General features: G+C 33.0%; 2 protein-coding genes across 2 annotated transcripts in view; both read right to left on the reverse strand.

The window, feature by feature from the left end:
* Positions 1–22,329, reverse strand: part of LOC115447649 (kazrin) — a 91,739-nt gene that overhangs the window by 52,563 nt on the left and 16,847 nt on the right. The window lies entirely within an intron of this gene.
* Positions 18,262–19,655, reverse strand: LOC115447648. Its single transcript, XM_030174816.2, has 2 exons — positions 18,819–19,655; positions 18,262–18,739 (listed from the first exon to the last, which is right to left on the reverse strand). The coding sequence occupies exons 1-2, from the start codon at positions 19,593–19,595 to the stop codon at positions 18,269–18,271; spliced, it is 1,248 nt and encodes a 415-aa protein (XP_030030676.1). The 5' UTR covers positions 19,596–19,655; the 3' UTR covers positions 18,262–18,268.

Consider the following 22,329-nt stretch of genomic DNA (forward strand, 5'->3'; position numbering starts at 1 on the left):
ATAGAAGGCGAGCCTATCGCATGCCAGGCGCAAATTCCAATTCCACGTGACTCATATATGTTTTTTTTTTCGAGTCGAAAACTCACGTTAGTTTACCCGGGTAGGGAATTGAACCCAGATGCATTTGTTTCACAGACTAAGTCGCTGTTAGTAGACTAATAAAGCGATTTCATAAATAACTGAAAATATGTCGCCCTTCTTCGTAAACAAAATATCGGCTTCTTTCCTTTGAGGAAACTAAGTCATCCTCCGCTCGCCCTAAAATCAACACTTTAGCCACAATAAGTTATTTCGTAAGGAAATGAACCAGTCATTGCTCATTCAAATGAAAGTCGATCTACATAAAACTCTTTTTGTAAAACAAAACGTAAGAACGTTTCATAATATGCACACGTGGTTTGTTCAACGGGTTATAACACGTGGTCGTTAAATATTATACGTGAAAAGGAAAAGAGCGGAAGTTAAATGACGTACAACCAGTAAAGTTTGTTTTATGGGATACGTATTTTTCTATAGCTAAATATATTTCATAAATAAAGAAGTAATCTTGAAGTAGCTACTGAATCAACTATTAATTTCATAGTAGTGTGGAATTATCCTTATGCTTGGAAACAAGTTAACAACGTCTGCGCGGCACCTAATAAAATCTAGGTACAATTTTAAAAGATAAAGAACAAAAACATAATATATTTCTGGCCAACAGTTAAACAATATCATTAGGAACAGTACTTCTAAAGAACGTTCTATTTAAAGCCTAGATTTGGACGTTCGTAAGCGAATTTCTATTCAATTCATTTTCCTTATCAGCTTAAAGGCATTTAGACATGGCGAGTGATTGCATAATAGCATAAGTCTGGAGTCTCTCGCTGCATCTGAGCGCACAATAAGCCATCCAGCCGATTGTCCTCGTGCGGTAAGCTTTGTGATTTGCAAATATATGTATTGAAAATATAGCTTAGAATAAGTCTAGTTATATCATCGAACAGGCCGTTCTCAACTTTCTTGACACGTATTTGTATATTTATTACATAAAAATCCAACATAGGTCACTGAAAGTTGATGTTATATAACGCAAAAGTCAATGATAGCATGCACGTAAGATACCAGTCTTGATAATTTTCTATTAATCTATGCCGTACGAATATGTATTTAAAGTATAATTTTGAAATAACATGACTATAATAATGTTAATATAGTATAATCACGACTATTAGTAAGATTTTATAATTTGAGAAGTCAAAAGAAATATATTATCCAGGGTAAACCGATGATCAATAAAGTACTTTATTAGTATTCAACATTCAATCATATTTTGTTATTGGTATACCTTAGACCCTTAAAAATCTTATACATCGATCTAAATAGTAGTTTCTAATTGTTTCATAATGGATTATGGTAACCAAAGGCCGTCAACGCATCTCTATATCAACTGCTATTGCAGATGTTCGTGGGCGACGGTTATCATTTACCGTATGCTCGTTTGCCCTCTTTAACATAAAAAAAAAACTTAAGTAAAAGCGATCTCTTCTAACCTTATGAAACAAATTAGTAAAGAGATCTCCAGCCGGACAGTATCATTCATTAATTTCATCGCAAAAGGATACGGGGTAATAAACACTGACAGATATTACGTCTATAAACATTTATCTTTAAATAAAAAATGAAATGAGATTGATATATAATGATTTATTTTGTTTACGCGAATGTTACACATTGAAATAATACTATTTTTAAGATTTATCGCGGTTTTTATATTAAAATTGAGCAACACCTCAGTTCCCTCCGTGACCATAAAGGCTGCAAAGTCTTCGAAACTTCGGGAGAAAAATTATAATATAAAAGTCCGCGATAAAATCCGAAAAATAATTTATTTCAAGATTGATACAATTTACTTACATTCATGGCGTAACCATGGACGCCCTTGTCGCTACAAGTGATCACTTCCAGGCAACCTTTGTATGGAAAGAAATGTTAATATAAATTACTTTGTAATAAAGAGTTGGAATGGCACGGCCGCATCCGTTTAGTGCTAATATAAATCTCTAAAGTCTCATCGCGCTGCGGAATTTTCCCATTAGGTTTTATGGATTTCGCTCTTGTCCGCATATTAAATTATGACCGGAGGGAAAATGGAAAGAAGGATTGAAATTTAATTACCTTACTTCGTTCCGAAATCGCTTTAAGGTTATACTTCTGTTTTAACGCAAAAATAACTGATTAAGTTTTGAGCTAGAATAAAAAAAGCTTATTTCGTTGTAACTTAAATTTTAATTAGGACTAAAGTTATATAATTTATCACCAAAAACTTCGAGGCAGTGAATTTTATTAGCTTGTTAAAAAGTCAAATTGATTGATGACAGAAAAAATCTTTATTATGCGCCCTATCCTGAGGCCCTATCAATAATCGATGACAATGCTTAGAGCTCTGCTGTCAACACGAGCGAACTATCAAGGTATTCGAAATACATCGCTAAAAATCTTCGTTTAATGACTCGATGGTTTACTATCGCTAATGGATTTTCCTAGTTTCCGTTCTCTGGGAGTTGAGAAATGTGAATTAAAAAATAAAAGGTTTCTTTCCGTTTTTTCTTAAAACTAACATTCACTACATGATTAAATTTTAAATGATGCACTCTTGGAGTAGTACTATAATATTCTCGGGACCTGGAAATTATCGGAAATTTAGAAGACTAGAGATAGGAAAAAGCAGGGAATATAATAATGCTGTTGTCGCCTTGTACAGTTCGCAGCCTTCAACGCTCCGAGCTAGACATTGCTCATTCAATTTGCTGAACGACAGCAATGATCGGCGAAATCAAATAAATATGTAGACAAAATCTCTGCACTTTAATGAATACACTGCCTTTAAATTTTAATATTACTTATGAAATGAGAGATGGGTTCCATCCCCAGGGATGACAAACAAAAATTTATGTTTGGGAAAGAAAACGTGACTTGTGAGATATTAAAATGTATGCTCAATATCAGCTTCTCCCATCAGAGGGACCAGATGACATCATATGAAAATATTATAATATACTTGCACCTTTGTCTCCTCCGATACATGTAGAATGTATTACCATTGAATCCGTTTTGTCTGCAAATTTTTGCATTAAAATCGTTTCGACAATGCTCGTACAAAGCAAATATAAAACAGGACTGGCTAAATTCCCATTTTACCTCGCACTAAACAAAATGAAAAGCGTTTTTTAAAACAATCAAAACAGGACTATAATACAAACAAGCCAACCTCGACCGCGCAAAGCTGTATTTCGCATAACAAAAGAGTTTATTTGCTTAAGGAAGCACTCCACGGTAATTAGATTATGAACTACTGTTCCAACCTTTCCCTAAACAAAAACGAGTTAGGGGGCTAACAAGATCTTGTGAAAAACCTTCTGCCTTTTAATATTACTTATAATTATTAATGGTTAAAATATGCGTAGAAAGGTGCGCAGATAAAACAAGAGTCGATGTGTTTTAATAGAGAAATATCACCAAAAAATAACGCATAGACATTAGAAGAGAAAACAACGTTAGAAGTAGGTTATTGTAGCTGTTAATTAATTTTCCAGCTCCTTCATAATTTACAAACTTTGAGGATACTACCTGTAGGTAATTAATTAGACTCGAGCAAATTTACTTTCCCATACAAGACTTTTAAAAATATATTACATCGAAAATCGAAAAGCAACTACCCCAGGGTAAACTTAATTAACTTGTTATTTTAAACAGTTCAACGTTACCGCAGTTTTTTGCTGCTCGCGCAAATGCAAACTTTACCTATAAAAATGTGGGTACATTATTCGAGACGTGAGAGCCGAGCATAGGACGGACATTTTCTCCATTTTAGAAATGCAGTCGACAAACAAATTCCAAAAGTAAATTAAATTTCCCATGCAGACAAATTTGCTGAAATTTAATTAGGGTCGACCTCTCGTGGAATAGCTTGAAGGCGCGGCCGCCGTGTTTTTCCTGATTCACCTTCTCTTTTAAAAGATGCGGTGTGGCAATTATATGCGTAAGTATTATTTTGATTTATAAAAAGGCACGTTAATTATAATTATTCAAGCTCTAGTTATAAAATCAATGCAAAATAACATATTTTGGTATTTGTTTCTAATTTGTACGGTTGAGCTCTTAAGATCGTGCCTTTATCACCGGATGATTACGCAAATGCATAAATAACAAAATATGATTGGTTTTTAAATGTACTTTACATGTAATATCCTTCTGCAGTGAGCGTATAGTTATATTATGCAATACGCACAAATATCGGGTACATATTTGACAAAATACAAAATATCAATAATAATTAAAATGTTATAGGTTTTAAATCTGAAAAGTGTAACAATTAACAATAGACTAAAAGGGTAACTACAAAATCTACTAATAACTACACTAATAACCACAATTTTTTTTTCAGTAAGCTATAAACTCGGTGGATACACAAATCATTGGCAAAAGTAATTAACCTAAAAACATTCCTTTGTGTGATGACTTCTGAACTAACGACCGCCCTTTGCTACTAGTGCGTGCCAACAGATACTGACCCTGAGGGATCTATTTCAACGACTAATCACATAAGTTTCGACCAAAATTAAAACTAAATTGTAAATTATGATCATGAACTATTTGAAATATATGTACATAATACGAAGGCTGAAGGAAGCTGAATCACATCAAAAAGTTAGTGTGGGAGCTAAACAATGATCTGTAGAGGAGAAGCTGGAAACGATCAAACAATGCCACATAGAGAGGATTTTGATTTTCAATTTTGGGTTCCGTACTCAAAGGTTATCAACAGTATTGTGTTACAAAGCTTATGCCACGTTTACGTCTGTCTGACATTTGATTGGCTTTATATTTGCATTGTAATAGTTATCAGGTTGGACTTTTTACAGGATAAGTATAGTTGGATGGTAGATATCTTTAAAAAAAATGATGTTTAGGAAACGAAACCCACAGTAAGCGCGTCTGTAAAGATTTGGCGGCCTTTTTTTGTAGATGATTTAAACCTACTGACAAAGGAGATTATACAAACAGAAAACTACCATCAAACTAAAAACTATTTAGATGACTAATGCCTTCTATAACGCTATATAATTATATTTATTTATTTATTTAAGGACCTCCAACAAAGGATACACGGCATATAGTAGGTAAATACAATGTCGTAGTATTTGTACAATTAACAATGTGACGTGCCTCTTCAATTATAGGAGACCACAGCATATAAATTTATATATTAGTACAGCGGCAAAAATAATAATATTTGTTACTAATATTATTTAGGTATATAAGTAGAAACGTACAACAGACAAAAAGGATAAAACATAATAAGAATATAATATTAATAACGCAGTCTATCGATTCTATTTTATTTTCGCGAGGCAATTTTAATTACCACAAGGCGACCAACTCATTGAGGCTTGCAGAAATATGGTAACTAGACATCGAGCGACCCAGCAGTTAAGTCCATCAATTCTACCTGCAGAAATGGTCGAAAACTGAATCGGACTATTTTATATAGCGATCTGTAGTTAGGCCTGATTAAGCTATTTTGTGGAAGCGTGCCGCTGTCTCGAATAATTAATTAATCGCTGATTAAAGAAAACGATCTTTACAATAAAATAATTTATGTTAATTAGCATTAAGGCGCGCTTCAGAGACGTCTTTATAATATCATTAACAACGGTCTTAATGAAAAATGTTCTATATATGCTATATTTATGAAAATATAACAAGTTAGGACAATTTTATCCACTATCTTATTTATTTATTAATATTGGGACAACAAACAATTATACAATATATACTAAATCAAATACAATACATGTTAATACAATCAATAATAACTGTAACCCACAACGTTATCCTCAAATTAGTTTTAGACTAATTTTGTTTAATGATTTCTTATATTTATGCGAATGATAGACATTAAAATTAAACTAATTTCCGGATTTTATCGCGGTTTTAATATTTTAGTTTTCTCCCGACGTTTCGAAGACTTTACAGCCTTCATGGTCATGTGGTATAAGGTGTTGTTCATCCGCAAAGTCAAAGTTACAATATCTACCTACATTTTACAATTATACAACTTTTTAAATTTTAGCTAATTTTGTTGCTAATAACCGAAGTGACAGCAAACGGTATCCAAAGAAACATAAAATCAATCAAGTAACTTCGTAATTGTGACATGGAAAACCTATCCATGCGTTAAATAAATTTAAAAACAGCCCTTTATAGCACTGGCCTCCATATGGAAAACAATGCACCATTCCATATGACTGGTAAAGCCACTTTTACTATTATTCAAATTGCAAATGGAGATGTATGCTCCGACAGAAGGCGCCATGTAAGCACTATATCGAACAAGCATATTCGGGATTGCAAATCTGGGTTCCCGTCACGAGTGTGCTACTCGCAGCTAGCCTGTTGTATTATTTCTTGGATAGCGATACTACTTAAATACCATACTGGTTAATATTTATAATAATACAACATTAAAATAACAGTTATTCGAGATCTTGTTTTATAAATCTATTACGATTACGAGTATTGAACCCCAATAATAAGTAATAAATGTATTAAATCATTTAATTCAAGATTAAGAATGGGGTGAAATGGTATAAACACCATCTATCATTTTACATCTTTTGTAATTAATGGTATAGGGTTGCACCAGTTGAGATATTAGATGATAAATCTCATAATGCCCCGTAATAATTTTCGCTTCATTTTCCTTCAAACCAAAATAAAATAGTAGTTAGAAACCACTACTTGGCGCCAAAAATACAAAAAAGAAGTGATAATATCTACCCAGAGTACAGATTGATGCGTGTACGTTTATTTTAGATATTACACAAACACCCTGATGGGAGTTTGGGTATTACTTATATGTTCCTTCGTCCCCGAAGGGGTAGCCAGAGATATATCCAGGGAACCCACAGACGTATCGCCTGTGTGTTCCGTCTCATGATGGGACGAGGGCGTATCTATCAGCATATCAAGCACAAATTCCTGACTCCAAAATGTTAACGTTACTTTCAAAACAATGTAACCTTTTAGCTAAAACTTAATCGTCAGAATTATCCATCAAAATATTTTCATAGCAAAACTGGCACTACTTTGTGACAGAGAGAGTTCACTCATTCGTCAAAACAAACAAGCAGACTGAAAATTAAACAAACGCAAATCAGACTCGAAACAAACACCGACTGTTGTAACTTGATTTGTAATATATTTACGAGAATGGAGCAGGTATTTCACTGGCGTAAATTTCACGTAAATCAGTATGGATTTTTTATCTTTCATTAATTTACTCTACGACACAGTACCTAGTGTAGAATATTTTGTTAAATCTGACTGTGAATATTTTGCTATCCAAATAAAGTATTATTATTAATGTATATGTATCATTATAGGTTTCTAGTGTTTTATATAAATACATTTTTAAAAGTGGTTCTATATGACACTAATGTTACAAATGCGAAAGTTTATGGAAATATTTGGATGTTTGTTAGAAGTAAACGCAGAAACAGCTAAACGAATTTTGATGTAATTTGGCACACGAGTGGACTATATCCTGTATTAATACATAGGCTTATTATTTATTCCGATTATTTGCTCCTATGTTTAAAAATGAAGATTTTTAATCTGACTTTTAAAATTGATGGCACTAGCGTCGTGTAGTGTTTTAGGGATATTTGTAACGGGAAAGGCCTTTCGCAACACCACGGGCAAAACTTGTTAAAAAAAACTTAATATTCATTACGGGATTCATAGTTAATAATAAGAAAGGTACGGTTTGACTATTATAAAGTATGGTTTAACCACACCACAATAAGATTGAAGTTTCAAACCTTGGGTATCTAGTTGTTAGAATAAATAATAAAAACAATTGTAATTATACACACTGACACCATTAAAGATAATAAATAAGTAAGTTTTAAGAAAAACTATTTTCCGGATCATTAGTTGTACCTACCTATATTGTTATTTAATAGTTATTATAAATGTTTACTTGTTTTCTAACATCTTACATATTTTTTATTCGAATATTTACAACATATAAATCGTGCTAGCCTAGTTGTTAAATGTTTATGTTACTTGAAACAATCAACTACCCCTATCCTGATATAGGATTTTAAGACTATATCTGTTTCTTAGCAAAGATTCTTGGGAAAAAATGTTACCATAAAAATTTCTGATAAACCAATTAATAAAATAATTTGTTAACAAATATTTATAAACAAAGTATACGTAATCACAGAAACGTATCTTTTAATTAATTAAGTGACTTGTTTATCAAATAGCAATCGTATGTAAGGTAAAATTTTATTGTAGCGAACTCCACAAAATTTACTGTAATTAAAACAGTTGAACAGCTCTTCAAGAGGTACAAAAACTGAACTACCCGACTTTTGCAACTTTAGTAGCCCTTCAAAAAGTAAATTAAATACTTGAGTAAAATATAAAGATGTGTAGCTATAAAATAAACAATTTTATAACATTTACCGAAATTCAATAGCTCTGATTTTACCTACGGTAAACTTTACAACAAGGGAAAAATATTTTGAGAGAATAGAACACATAGTATTTTCATATATCAACTAATTTTGACCGAAAAATAGACTTAGAAAAACATTCATAACGGTTTGAGTAAGGTCATGAATTTCGAAAGAAATAGGCCTTTGTACTTTTATGAAGAGCTAATAACAACAAAATGCACATCATACTTGAGAATAAAGAAGTTAACGCAATAAATAAAACTTCTCGTTAGTTTTTTACAAAACCTCTTATTACTAGCAATACCGCCGTGATACCAAGAAAATGTAACTTAGAAACAATACACATGAGCCGTATTCATCCTATAGTTCAATTATTATATGAGTCTATAGACGATTCTTACAATTTTTTAAGACTGGAATTAGCTATTTATGTATTCAAATCGTTAGAACTAATCACTGCTTTAACAACGGTCGCCCTAATTTGTATGAGGCTTGAGTATAACTGCACGTAATTATGGCATATGAATGAAATTAATCATACCAAATGTCATGATTAAAGTGAACCACAATTTCATTTGTGTAAAGGCCACAAATTGTTCAAAGACAAAGGCGATTAATTGACCAATGGGGCCCAAAATCAATATCAACAGACGCGGTCAGTCTGCGGACGTGACGTGAAATAATGATCGAGTCAAATGCAACCACCTTCGTGCTGGTATCGTGTTGTGCTTCGGATCCCCGTCCGCCTGCCCTTAGGCATAATCCATGTCCTCTTATGAAGGCACTTCCACACGGCGGGCTTAACATATTTTAATATGTAGAAAAAATATTTTTCTGATTTTGTCGCGATTTTTTATTGTAATTTTCTCCCGACGTTTTCAAGATTTTGCATCCTTTATGGTCACGGAGGAGATTAAGGTGTTAGTAAAAATTATAATATAAAAACCGCGATAAAATCTGAAAAACAGTTTTATTTCAATGTCTAACATTCGCGTAAACATAAGAAAAATATTATGAAGAAAATTTTTGCGCATATAGTACGACTGGATGCTTGCTCGACGTAACTCTAGTAAAATAGGACTGCTACAAACATAACCATAACAAGAATGCCGCGGCAAGCGTAATATCTCATGAGCAAGTCTGAAGAAGTAATTAAACTCGGCATAATTATGGCCGTCCGTCGTGAAATGCTCACTTATTTTCGGACTACAGAAAACTTAGTGGTACAATTGCGGGGTAGTTTTATATAAAGAAAAACTAAATATTAAAGGAAGTTTAAAGGAGATAGCCTAGTTTAATGCAGGGTGTAAATGAACAAATATTTTTATAAAGTTATCCAATTTAAAATTTCAATTCAAAGGTGAAGAATTAAATTAATACATAACCAACGAATTTAACTTAGATTCGTGTTACATGTTAGTATTAGGGTTAGTTTTAAATAAACTGGCTGGTTGTTAAATAAGGACATTAGTTTAAAAAAACAATGTGAATTTCCCGGAAATAGATTTATGTTAAGACAATAGTCTCACCCCACGATATTACGGTTGGAAATATTAATCTCGGCGAACCGAGGGTGAACAAATTGTCACTGCCTGCCCCTCCGGCGGAAGAATAGTGAACTAATAAAAAAATGCAACACAACACTACGATATATGTATTAATAAAAAAAGTACACGTTGAAATGAGAATCTCATCGTTTTTGTAATCAATTAAAAGTACATTGACTGATATAACAAACAAAATAATCCATCACATAGCGTAATTCATTCAATGGCTACACATAAAGCATAATTTCGACTGGATTCGCATTGTCCGCTTATCCAATTTTTGTCGATATTTAATATTGCAAATAGGGCTCCAAATCACAAGGGATATTCGGAATCCGGAGCTCGTAATTACGAAGGGAGGTCAGCTATGCCGTTCAATTGACATAAACATTAGTATCCTATTGCTTTCTCCACGCGATCGTGTTCATTCCCAGGATATTCACCAACCATAATTTATTATGCTACAGAAGAGGCTCAACCATAATGAAATAAGCGGCTTAATGCTGTATTAATTTTATAAATGCGTTGTATCCTGTTGCTATTAATATTATAATATACATTTTAGTCGCCACATGTACACATTGGAAAAATTAAAATAAATTAAAATTAAAAAAAAATGTATTGGTAGTCATCGTAGAGACGAGATGATGAGATGTTTAATGTTTATCTACAGTTTCAATGGGCCGAGTCGACCGGAATATTACTTTTTGCTCATTATAACGTAATCATAAACTTAGCTATGCTCGTAGAATATAATACAAGCCCTGTATTATATAGTACCCCACTGCTGGGCACAAGTCTCCGCTACTACTTCACGTATGCAGGTTTCCTCATAATATTTTCCGTCACCTTTAAAGCAAGTGATTCACAAAGAATACACACATAACAGTCATTGTATTCCACTCTGATCATTCCCGAATAAATAAATCACTACTGATGTTTTTTTTAACAGTCTTAAAATATCCAAAGGAGTGAGATGAGGACGTTACAGTTTATTGCTTTTATCCGGCCTTTATGTAGATCCGCCTTTGTCGGACGTACATTCCGCACATTTCAACAGTTGATGGAATTATTTAGACCGTAATTTTAAGTCGAGTTTTGTTTTTATATAAAATATGTTATAGAACAAAAGTAGTGTACATTATATTATATTATGATAAAACTTGTTTATATTATTCAGATGAAATACAATATAAACAATTTAAGAATGTTATTTATGTGAATAAAATATACTTAAATTGTTTCACTTTTATATTTAGACAGATTATAAATTATTACATGTATGATCATTACTCAACTCTAAATTGTTTACCGCAGTGTTGAAATATATTTTAAATTGTTAATCGTTGAATACTTTTAAACGTACTCTTTGCTAGAGGCATAAAATATTTCAACAATTATAAAATGCGGGAGCACTGAAACTCTTATTCACATTTTGTAGAGCGTAAAGATGTAAAACGCAAAATATATTATCATGAGTTTTTAAAACGAGCAAAAATTGTATTAATGCGAACGACGGCACCCATCGAGCTGGTGCAAGCCGCATTTTCCGAAGCCATAATTACAGCACCGAGACTATCCCTTCACTGTTCTGTATTAAAAAGTACATTCATTCAAAAACTATAATTAAGGAGTACATTAAACCACGACACGATACATCTGTAAATTCAAAATTGTTTTCAACACATTTTAACATTTAAGCAAATATCTTCATGTTACTGGCCACATACGTAAATTCAATATTGTTTTCAACACATTTAAATGTTTTAAGAGTGTAACTCCATGTTACTGGTATGGAAGCCCAAAACGGCAAACAAGTTTAGAATATATAATTCTACATAGTTCATGTCACGGGCCTGTAATTATTGATAATACTGTATATTTTCTTTTGATTACTTTAAGACTACTAAATAATTAGTTAGAGCATTTTAAATGACAATAAATAGTTTTGCTTGCTTGCTTAAAAATCTTCTACTACTATCAAGCTTGTATGCATGAATACTTATAGATTTACTCATTATCCGCTGAATAGATTTTAATAAAATTTGACACAAGTAGATTAATTCTTTAATTTACCCACTGTCACAAAGAATATTTGACTTTCACATACATTACATTCACAAAAATACGAGAAATCGTTGTTAAATCCGTCGACTAAAAACGAATAAAAGCTAACTGCCCTTATCCGAAAGGCTACTAAGAGACAAATTCCTCTCCATATGTAACGTGAGAAAGCGAATTTCAAATGCTTGTATACTATATGTCTGCCTTTTACACAGCCAAGGCCGACGCTTTAGCATCAATATTTTATTAGCCGAGTCAATAGAATGGTCCGCTTCAAGGTTTCATACTTTTGTACAGCAATAAAACGTAATAAAAATTGACATGGCAAACAGTCAACGGCAATTACGAAAATTGTGTGTGGCATCGCTATAGGAGCGATCTATATCAGCGATAAACTGATGGAGTAAACATGCCGATAAATATGAAAATTCCATGTCAACAGAATAGATGTACTGAGATACGTACTGAACTAGTGTACATATAAGTATGTACGTTATAATAAGAGAAAAAAATAAATCTATTTTTTTCATTACAGAACTTAAACACTATAAAGAGCGATCAACTAGCAACTAATATAAATATAATAAATAAACCAACAATACATGCATTACACACATCGAATGGCTAAAAGCCCTCACAAGGGGAACCTTTCCATTTAACCCTCACGGCGCGTTTGGATTTTCTCTCTGTGATCACTGCAAAGTTACAATTTTTGCGCTCACTCAACCTTGAGCGCGGCGGGGCAGGGGCATTAGCGGGGGAAAAATTAGATTTAACCCCAACACCGTCGCTCGAGAGGTTTTACCTACACATCTATTTCTCTTTACTCCACCCCACCAGTTTATCCACTTTGTATATGCCTTAGCCGAGAATCTACAGAGAAAGCCGAGAAGAATGAGGCTAGTATTTCTTAATTTCGTACAAGGTCGTGCGATGTTTTATGTTACGTGTAGGTACTTTATTTGTGAAAATTCGTATTTTATTAGTAACTTCAAAGCGTTTGGAGTTTTTCTGTGTCAAATAAAAAATACACAAATGAATGTACGAATTACCAAGTCAACAGTGAGGAATGAGAAAGGTGCAAGACCAATATCATAAGCTGTTCAAACAATTTACTCTTTAAATCTTAGCTTTCAGAATCAAAATAAAAATGAGAGACAAACAATTTAGACTATAAAATTAACATTTACGTAATAACTGGCCCACGAGCCGGAGCGCGGGTCCCGCGCACCCCGTGTTTACGACCTGCCCTTTGTTATCCAACTAAAAGGGTTAACATCGCAACACTTAACCCTGGACTATTCACACTTCCCTGTGCGATTTTTTGTGTTAAACAACAATGAATGTGGTTTTGAAGCGCTTATGTTACACCACCCAGATTTTTAAATTAATTAATATGTATCTCAGGAACTAATGTTTTATTGAACTAGGTTACGCTGGTGCCTGGTATAGTCATTCAAATAAAGTTAAGTATTTCGTGTTAACATCCTTTTCATTGTTAAGTTTAACCCATTGTCGAGTCTTAAGTATACTCAGTGCAACTTAACAACTTATAACGTCAAGCCATTACTTTTTAAGTCTCTCGGTTTAAACTAAATACTGCTTTGTTAGAAAAGGTTTGCTGTTAAAATATGATATTTGTGACTTTGAGAATTAAGTGTATTATCGTTTCAAAAGAGGCTTACATCTATAAGATTTTCAATAAAAGATAATATTTCGTATTCGTTTCTTTTGTATACAATTTAATAATCAGATTAACCGTCAAAGCTTTTTATATGATTAAAGTTCGTATTATAAATACCTTCCTTGGTAAATTACAGGTACTAATAATTTATTCCCACAATACTATAACAACATGACACAGAATATATTTTATTAATTGAAATCTGAAAAGCCAAGTTTAGAGATCGAATATTCGCTTATTAAATAACCTTCACAACGTACTAATATGCTTTAGCCATAGACGAACGCTTCACTACAACGCACAAAGCTCCATACAATAAAGCAGTAGTGACAACCGAAGTTAACAAAGGATAGACTGGCCAGTATGGTCGCGAAATTTTGAATCCCTCTATTTTATTCCTTGCCTGACCTACCCTGTTGAATCAGAATGTAGATGCTTTGAAATTACTTCAATTACATTCTCTCCGTGACATGTTTTCTAAATTTGTAATATGTCCGGAATAGAGTAAAACTAGTTAATATTGTCATTAAATAGCATATTTTATCGTCTATTTAGAAATAATTGGGCCGTATTGTGCGCAAGTGATCTAACCGTGTGCTGGTCAAGAGTATTTATTCCCAAATATTGTAACTAATCAGGTAATTTTTACGTTACAAAGACTTATTTTATACCAAGAACGTAATTTAATTGTGATCTAAGAACGATATATGAGTTTTTTTTATTACGTATGCGTTCTCATTTTGGATAGTTTGACTTTAAATATAATTTTGCAGAGTTTGTGGGTAGGATAATAATTGCTGTGTAATACTGTCCAATTTTCCGGGTCTATTTTGAAATTGTGACATAAGTTCTGTGGTAGAAATATTATACTTATTGAAATGTAATAATATGAAATAATTTATTTGAACCTGTAAAATGTTATACATTATTTCCGGTCTGTCTATATTTCTACTACCAGTTTGATAAGCAGTTTTCACCACAGACGAATGGGCAAGAAACTCCGGTATTGCTCTTTTGAAAATCAGTTTACGGTTTAAAATTTAGTGCATGATACAGAGAAAATATATAATTGTTTTTTTTTTACTGTTGTTTAAAGCAGTTTTATTCATATACTCGCAAAATAGGTAATACATTAATTTTTATTTTTAAACGAGTGCATAACTCTCATAGGAATCATGAAAGAACTGAACCCGCAGTTCTCCAATATACCCACCCCTATTACTAAGATATAGTGAGTGAAATGGGCAGAACAGTCCACAGAAGCAGCATCTGTTCACGAGTATGAAGCATGTACCAGCCATCGGCCTCCTCAACCATGTTGCAAGGAAGTGGCCAACCTGGCATACGACTTCTCTGTAGGCAGCTAGAATTAGAGAGTATGTCGTACCAAAACCGCTTATAGCTGAATTTTGTCACACATCTTAAAGCGAGTCATTCATTCATTCGTAATAAAAATTGAAAAATAAACAAACCTTTCTATCCTTCTTAAACATAGGTATATAAACAGAATATATTTCCACATCTCAAGTCCGACGTGAGTAAATTACTTCCAATTTATATACTCGAAGGCGCAAAGCCTTGACTTAATTATGTTAATAAGCCGCCAATATGGATTGTGTAAGGCCTTCTAATTAAGTCAGGATGAATTGTGAGAAAATGTGCGAGGAAAGTACGAGTGCCGAATAACAGGTCTTATCACCTTGTAAGACTTGTCTAAGTCAACAAAAGGGATTAAGCACTTATTTCATTTCATGGGTCAGTGCTCACAATCCGGGCACAAGACAGGCGATTAGTTAACGTGTCTTTACGAAGGTTAAACTGTCTGTCGGGTACTTGCACTTAAAACGAACTCCTACAAAAGCTTAATCACGCCGTTTTGCTATTGTTTTAACGGCGTATTTTAGTTCAATACTAACCGATATTTATTATTTGGCAGTGCTCACCAATGACACCTCACGTCTTTACCTTAAATGGTTAACAAAAATAACTATAATTACTTAATATACATAAATAAATTAGTCAATCTCAATAAATGATTTTAATTATCAAGAAGTACTTAAAATGGATATAACACATAAAAGTTTTATTCCAAAACAAAAATATATTTCAACCTTCAGGTTCAGATTATCCGATTTTTTGATAAAATAAGGGCTTACCGGAATTGAGTTATCATAATTCTTCATGGCATGTCAATATTTGATGTCTCTGTATCGCAATATGGACGTTTTTAAGCTTTATATGATTGAATGGGTGGGATTTCAGTTTCACCTTGCGTATTTTCAAATATATAAGATTTGAATGGTTTGATAAAATTAACTACTTAAGGATTTCTTATGTTTACTCGGATGTTAGATATAAAAATTGAACTTATTTTCGGATTTTATCGCGGTTTAAATATTTTAGTTTTCTCCCGACGTTTCGAAGAAGTCCCCCTCCCCCCCATGACCACAAAGGCTGTAAATTGTTCGAAATGTCGGGAGATAACTTAAATATTAAAAGCGCGATAGAATCCGAAAAATTATATGTACTCCAACAATTAGCTTAAAAGATCATCATAGTTTGGTGTTTGGACCAGTGACATACGCTTCGAATATAGTAAAACTTATTTTATTTTAATAAAATTAAGACGCAAAACAGATTAAAATCAAAATTAAAGCTTAAACTACTATAGTTACGTTACAGTAAGCAGACGCAAATAAATTTTTCACATTCACAATTATAGTCGTGAAATACTTTACCAATGGGCACCATTGATAAAATAAAACAGCTGTATGAAAAAATATATCACCTGTGTGGCATATTTATGATCATTACAAGCGTCCAAGAATACCAATGATGACAGATAAATTCTATGAAAAGCATTCTTTTCATATATTTGGTAGGAAGAAGATTAGATTGGTTGCAATCCAATTAATCAACAGCCTAACTACAGGAAACCTGTAAAGCCACTTACATTGGTAAGAAAGAAAGAAAACGTAAATTATTTGTCATAAATAGAAATGCATAGGTACAAACATTTGGAGAAGAAAACAATGGTCAGAATAACATTTAAATTAAAACCAATGACTATCTCGTAGACTGCATCTCAAGACCGTAACCGGTGGTGACCACTTAACATGATGCTGTGCCGCAGACAGCACAGCGCAAACTCTGGTTTTCTAGGTAACTAGAATTAACTAAAATACGCCTTACATCGATTGTTTATTTTTGTATAACAACTTGGAATATCAATTTCCTTCCATCCGGTGTTTGGCCATCGCTAATGTGTGTGCAGACATCGACGTTGATGTGGGTTGCGAGTCTCCAACAACACTATATTACACTATTGAATAAATACTGTAAATATTGTTGGGTTTAACCTTTGTAAATGCTATCAAAATGTGTTTGGTTACCTCACTTTCCTTAGGACTATTGAAAGTATTGGGAAATGTAGAATATTTATTCCATTACATTTCGATATACAATAGCATTATCTAACAATAGTTTAAGTTGTATTTACACAATAGGGAGTTTGCGTAACTAAACTTAATTGTAAATGTTTGTTACTTGGCGTACTGTCAGCAAGGTTCACTTCAACTCAACTATGTACAACTAGAATAGAAATGGCACCGGGACTAATAGTACAAAAGCTCGTTTACACTCGTGTTCGTAGAGATAATTCCGACATTAGTTACTAAATCTTGTATGAAACTCATAATGCCAAACCACAACAGAGCTATTTCATATTTTAGCTGGTAGGAACGTAACATTAATTTTTCTTTTTATTGCATACGATATGCGTATTTACTCTAAAGTTATGTGTATCAAAAATATTGTGTTGCTTTTCAATTAACAAGGAAGGAAATAATTTAAATAAATATATGTTGCTTCATCATTCTGTAAGAAACTTGTGTAAAACAGACAGATAATATAAGACAAGGATTTACCTACAATCCCTATTTTAAAAGTCATTTCCAATTGCATACCATTTAAAATTTCCTTCCAAGTTACAACGTTAAGAATACTATAAATTTGTAGAAGAGCAGTAACGTTGAGTATTGCCATCTGTTCTCGTGGCCATTATTATCATACCAGCTAAGATTTCATCCGTTTCATTCGTGATTCAAAGAAAAAACCTTTGTTACAGACAATTAACTGCAGCGACGAGGAATTAATTCCTTTTTAGAGCAGGGTTCTACTCGAAGCAAGATATTTTCTTTTTTGAAAATATAAACGAGATTAAATTTTATAGTTGAACGACTATAAAGAAATTGTTGGCACTGTTCTCGAGTTACCAATCTACCGTTAGTTTGCAATGATTGCGTTGTGTATTATAATCTTGTAACTTGAATACATTTATATATTTTTTTTATATTAACATTTGCTTATATTTTCAACTAGTTGGTTGCAAACATATAAAATGGTATTCATGCGTGACGAATGACGATTAATCAATTCTCAAATAACAAAAAAGTTTTAGTTTACACAACTTTATTGTTCAACACAGAATCTAAAGAATAATTTCTATCGAAAAAATTATTGACCACTCCATTAACTCTTTCAACAAACAAAGCGTCTTCGTAATGATGTTTATTCTCACATTCAATACTGTCATGGTTTCTTTGATGTATCATTTCAGCCATTTTAATTGCATCATCATTAGGAGCTGTGATGATCATCATGGCTACTAACGCTTCAATTAAACCTAGCACTGAATATTCTTTTAGATGTTTCTGGAAAATATTTCTAGGAAATACCTCATTTACATCTAAATCACACTGTCTCAACATAGCTGCTAATGTCCCATAATATACTTCTAGTATTTGATCGTAGTAATTATTAAGGAATTCCTTATCGGTCGACATGTACAAAAAGTAAGATATATCAGTGACCGGAGAAGCGTATCTTGCCAGTTGATAATCAATTAAAATCGTATCCACTGGTCTGTTTCCCTGAAAACAATGACAGTTAAATTAGAAAACCTTGGAGAGAAAGTCTAATGACTCGGGTAACTATACACGTGGGACTTACTTTGTATTTGTAAAGAACGTTATTATTCCAGCAATCTGCGTGACAAAAAGTACTGTAGCGTGGAACTGGCAACGTGCATTTATTAAGCACTGATAAGATGTCTGAACCAAGCGCCTTTAGTTTCTCCTTAGCCACTGGATCAGATACGACGTTTACTGAAGCATCATAGTAAAATTCCAAATTCTTAGATACATGGCTCGGATCACAATATTGAACGTCTTTATGGAACAAGTTTCTTATCTCTTCAAATTCTCTCGGATACTTTTTAGCCAATATAAAAGACAGTGCATGAAATTTTGCCAAGTATTTCATGACAAGCGATGCGTGAGCAAAATCTAGCTTATGGAATCTGTCGTGAAATCTAAAACCGCTTTCTTGTAGTCCGACGATAGCAATAGTTTCCTTATCGACGTCAGTAGAAGCAAAAATGCAATTTGGAAATTTAATTTTTAGTCCTTCGATAATTTTAAAGTCTCTTTGAATTTCTAAAAATTTCGGCACAAGATTTCGATAGACGACGTATTCACGTTTGTACGACTCCCTGTAATAAACACGCAACTTTTGATCAGGATGCCACTTTATCACGACAGTTTGTTTAATTTTTTGCCCTCCGCTATACCCTCGTATCTGCACTTTATATAGTCCACTATAAAAACTGTCAACATCTTCAGTTCCAAACTCAACAACGTACTGAATATGATTCAGATTAAAGATATCAGCAATTTTATAGATCAAATCTACAAAATCTTGCGAACAAGATTTCTTCCGCACTGGCATATTTACAGTTCAAATTGTGTCCACTGACTGATAATAGCAGTGGGAAATCTCTGTATGCAGCGCTTAGTACTATTGGTTGATTGATTTTATCTCTTATATCATGCGTATCCATCTCTGTATCAAGTGTCCCCTAGATAATACAAACGTACTATGTTTTAAAACGGCTTCGTAAAGCGGTATGTTTACGTCATTTTATTTCAACGGTAACATTAATGTTATAGTATCAGTTGTACGGCGGTGTACGGACAGGAGACGGTTTGAACGTTATCAGCGCGGAACAAGTCTCGACTCGACGAATAGGTATGAGATAAACTAGTCCGAGCGCACAATACCTTTTGTAATGTCACTCAATGGCTGTCCTGGCGGTGCACAATCGTACGTAATATGTGTGTGTGTCATACAACTGGTTTTATGCATTCAATTTTGCTTTGTCCGCTATTGTCGTGGCCGTCCTGACCACTGGGTCTTGGAATATGCAAGTTATAGAAACACATTTCTATAGTTTAAACGTCGACTTTAACACAGTGAGAGGTGTTGAGATTTCATACACTTTCACGCCTTTAACATTCGAAAAGGTCAAATTAAAGCACAAATACTGCACCTGTTTTTCGCCATGATTTTTTTATCCCATAACGTAAGACCAGCCTACTGCCAGTTTTAGACCCGGTTTAACATATTTTTATCTATTGATTATAATAAAAGATCGTTTTTCTCATTCGTTTCAGAAATATACATGGTTTTGATTTTTTAATAAAAAGTAAATAAATTATCACGCAACGTTATTTACTTATTTTGTAACGAATAGTTACTATCACGCTGTAATACATGATAAAAGGTCATTCCAGGTTTAAAGTACAAACATTATAGTATAGTATAGTGTAGACCGCATTTTAAATAGACGTAAATGATACAAATTCACGGGACTGCGGTTTGTTTGTTCTGTCTACTGAATATATTGTTATACGAGCCGTGTCTAACCACATGTCTAACGGCAACTGGCAAGTGACGTCATCAGGACTATATAGGCTTTAGGAATCTAAAGCCAACATAATATTAATGATAAAGAGAAAATGTGGATTTAGTTATAAATGCATAGGATATACATGGGGTGTTTGTACAAACGTAATATAATTTTGGGATGGAGGAAACATGTCTAGACTTGCAGGAAATCAGTTTTCCGTAGACATCGGTGCGACGCCGGTGCCAGTTTTGCAAAGATTTTTTAATAAGCCACCTCGCAAATATGATCAAGTTTTTATTACATGCGTGCGGTATATTTGCATCTAATATCGAGTTCATAGCTGAAAATGGAAAATGATTTAAAATGGGCATATTAGAGAGGGATAAATCCGTATATAATTACAAACGTTTACTTTAATAAATCCTCATTGTAGATAATTTTTTTTAATCTTTGTAATCACTACATACTACAAAATAAAGTCGCTTTCTCTGTCCCTATGTCCCTTTGTATGCTTAAATCTTTAAAACTACGCAACGGATTTTGATGTGGTTTTTTTTTAATAGATAGAGTGTTTGAAGAGGAAGGTTTATATGTATAATAACATCCATTAAATAGTGGATAAATACTGTTATTTTGTTACGTTATACCCTTGCGAAGTCAGAGCGGGTCGCTATGTTTTTATATACAACGTTCACAGTTTTTCTGTAGTGTATTTAGTATCAGCATTGCACCCGCGCGAAGCCGGAGCGGGTCGCTAGTAATTTATAATAAATAAAGAAATGAACCTTTCAAAATATAAAATAATTAAATAATGCCTTGCGAATACTTACCTAATAAAATCATATATCTTTTCTTTACGATCAATCCGCCCGCTTGAAGCAATAGCAAAAATATCCTGTAACACTCAGGAGTATTGCAGCTTCCATTAGTAAAAAAAAATCATAATCGGTTCAGTAGTGTCAAAAATACGCACCAACAAACAAACACACATACAAACAAACAAACTGGCAAACTTTTCTTCTTCTTAATATTAATATAGATTTAAAAATCACGTCTTTAAAGGACACTTAGCAGAAATAGACCATTTTACATCCGTACAACGATCAAAACCCACTGCGGAACGAAACGTTTTGAAGACTCAAATAGCAGTTTATTAAAAGCAACAAGATCCATATCGCCCCCGTTCAATGAAACACAATACCTTCGCGGGTAATCGCCTACAAGAATCATATTAAAGGAAAATAATGAAACTTCCCACACGAAGAGGAAAGGAGAAAAATGAAACGCAGAGGATATATTAACTTCGTTGCACTTTTAAATTTTGTCTGTTTATTTGTCCGTTTTGTTGTAACTTGTTGACCTATATTTGGATTAAAGATCCAACACTACTTGACCTTTAATCCAAATAATAAATGATTATCAAATGTACCGTTTCCATATTAATTCACCTAATTTAAATTCATGAAACAATGAATGATTGTTTTTTTGTATACAATATAATTAAAAGCAGTTACATTTACATCTCATTTAATAGGAAATTCAACATTCTCTGTAGAAAGGTTAAACAGGTAGAGAAAAATATTAAAGGAAGCAATTGTAAATGGCTTGTACAAAGATATCGGATGTTAAGTCCCATAATGGCCAGTAGTTACACCAGCTATCTAGTGAATTATGTATATTTTATTTATATTTCATAGTTCCATTTCTCATAATAGCAACCTTCATTATGTGGGTAGTGAAAACTCTATAAAATATTCTATAGCATTCTTTTAA

Source organism: Manduca sexta, chromosome 14 (assembly GCF_014839805.1).
Source record: "Manduca sexta isolate Smith_Timp_Sample1 chromosome 14, JHU_Msex_v1.0, whole genome shotgun sequence".
In the NCBI taxonomy this organism is placed as follows: Eukaryota; Metazoa; Arthropoda; class Insecta; order Lepidoptera; family Sphingidae; genus Manduca; species Manduca sexta.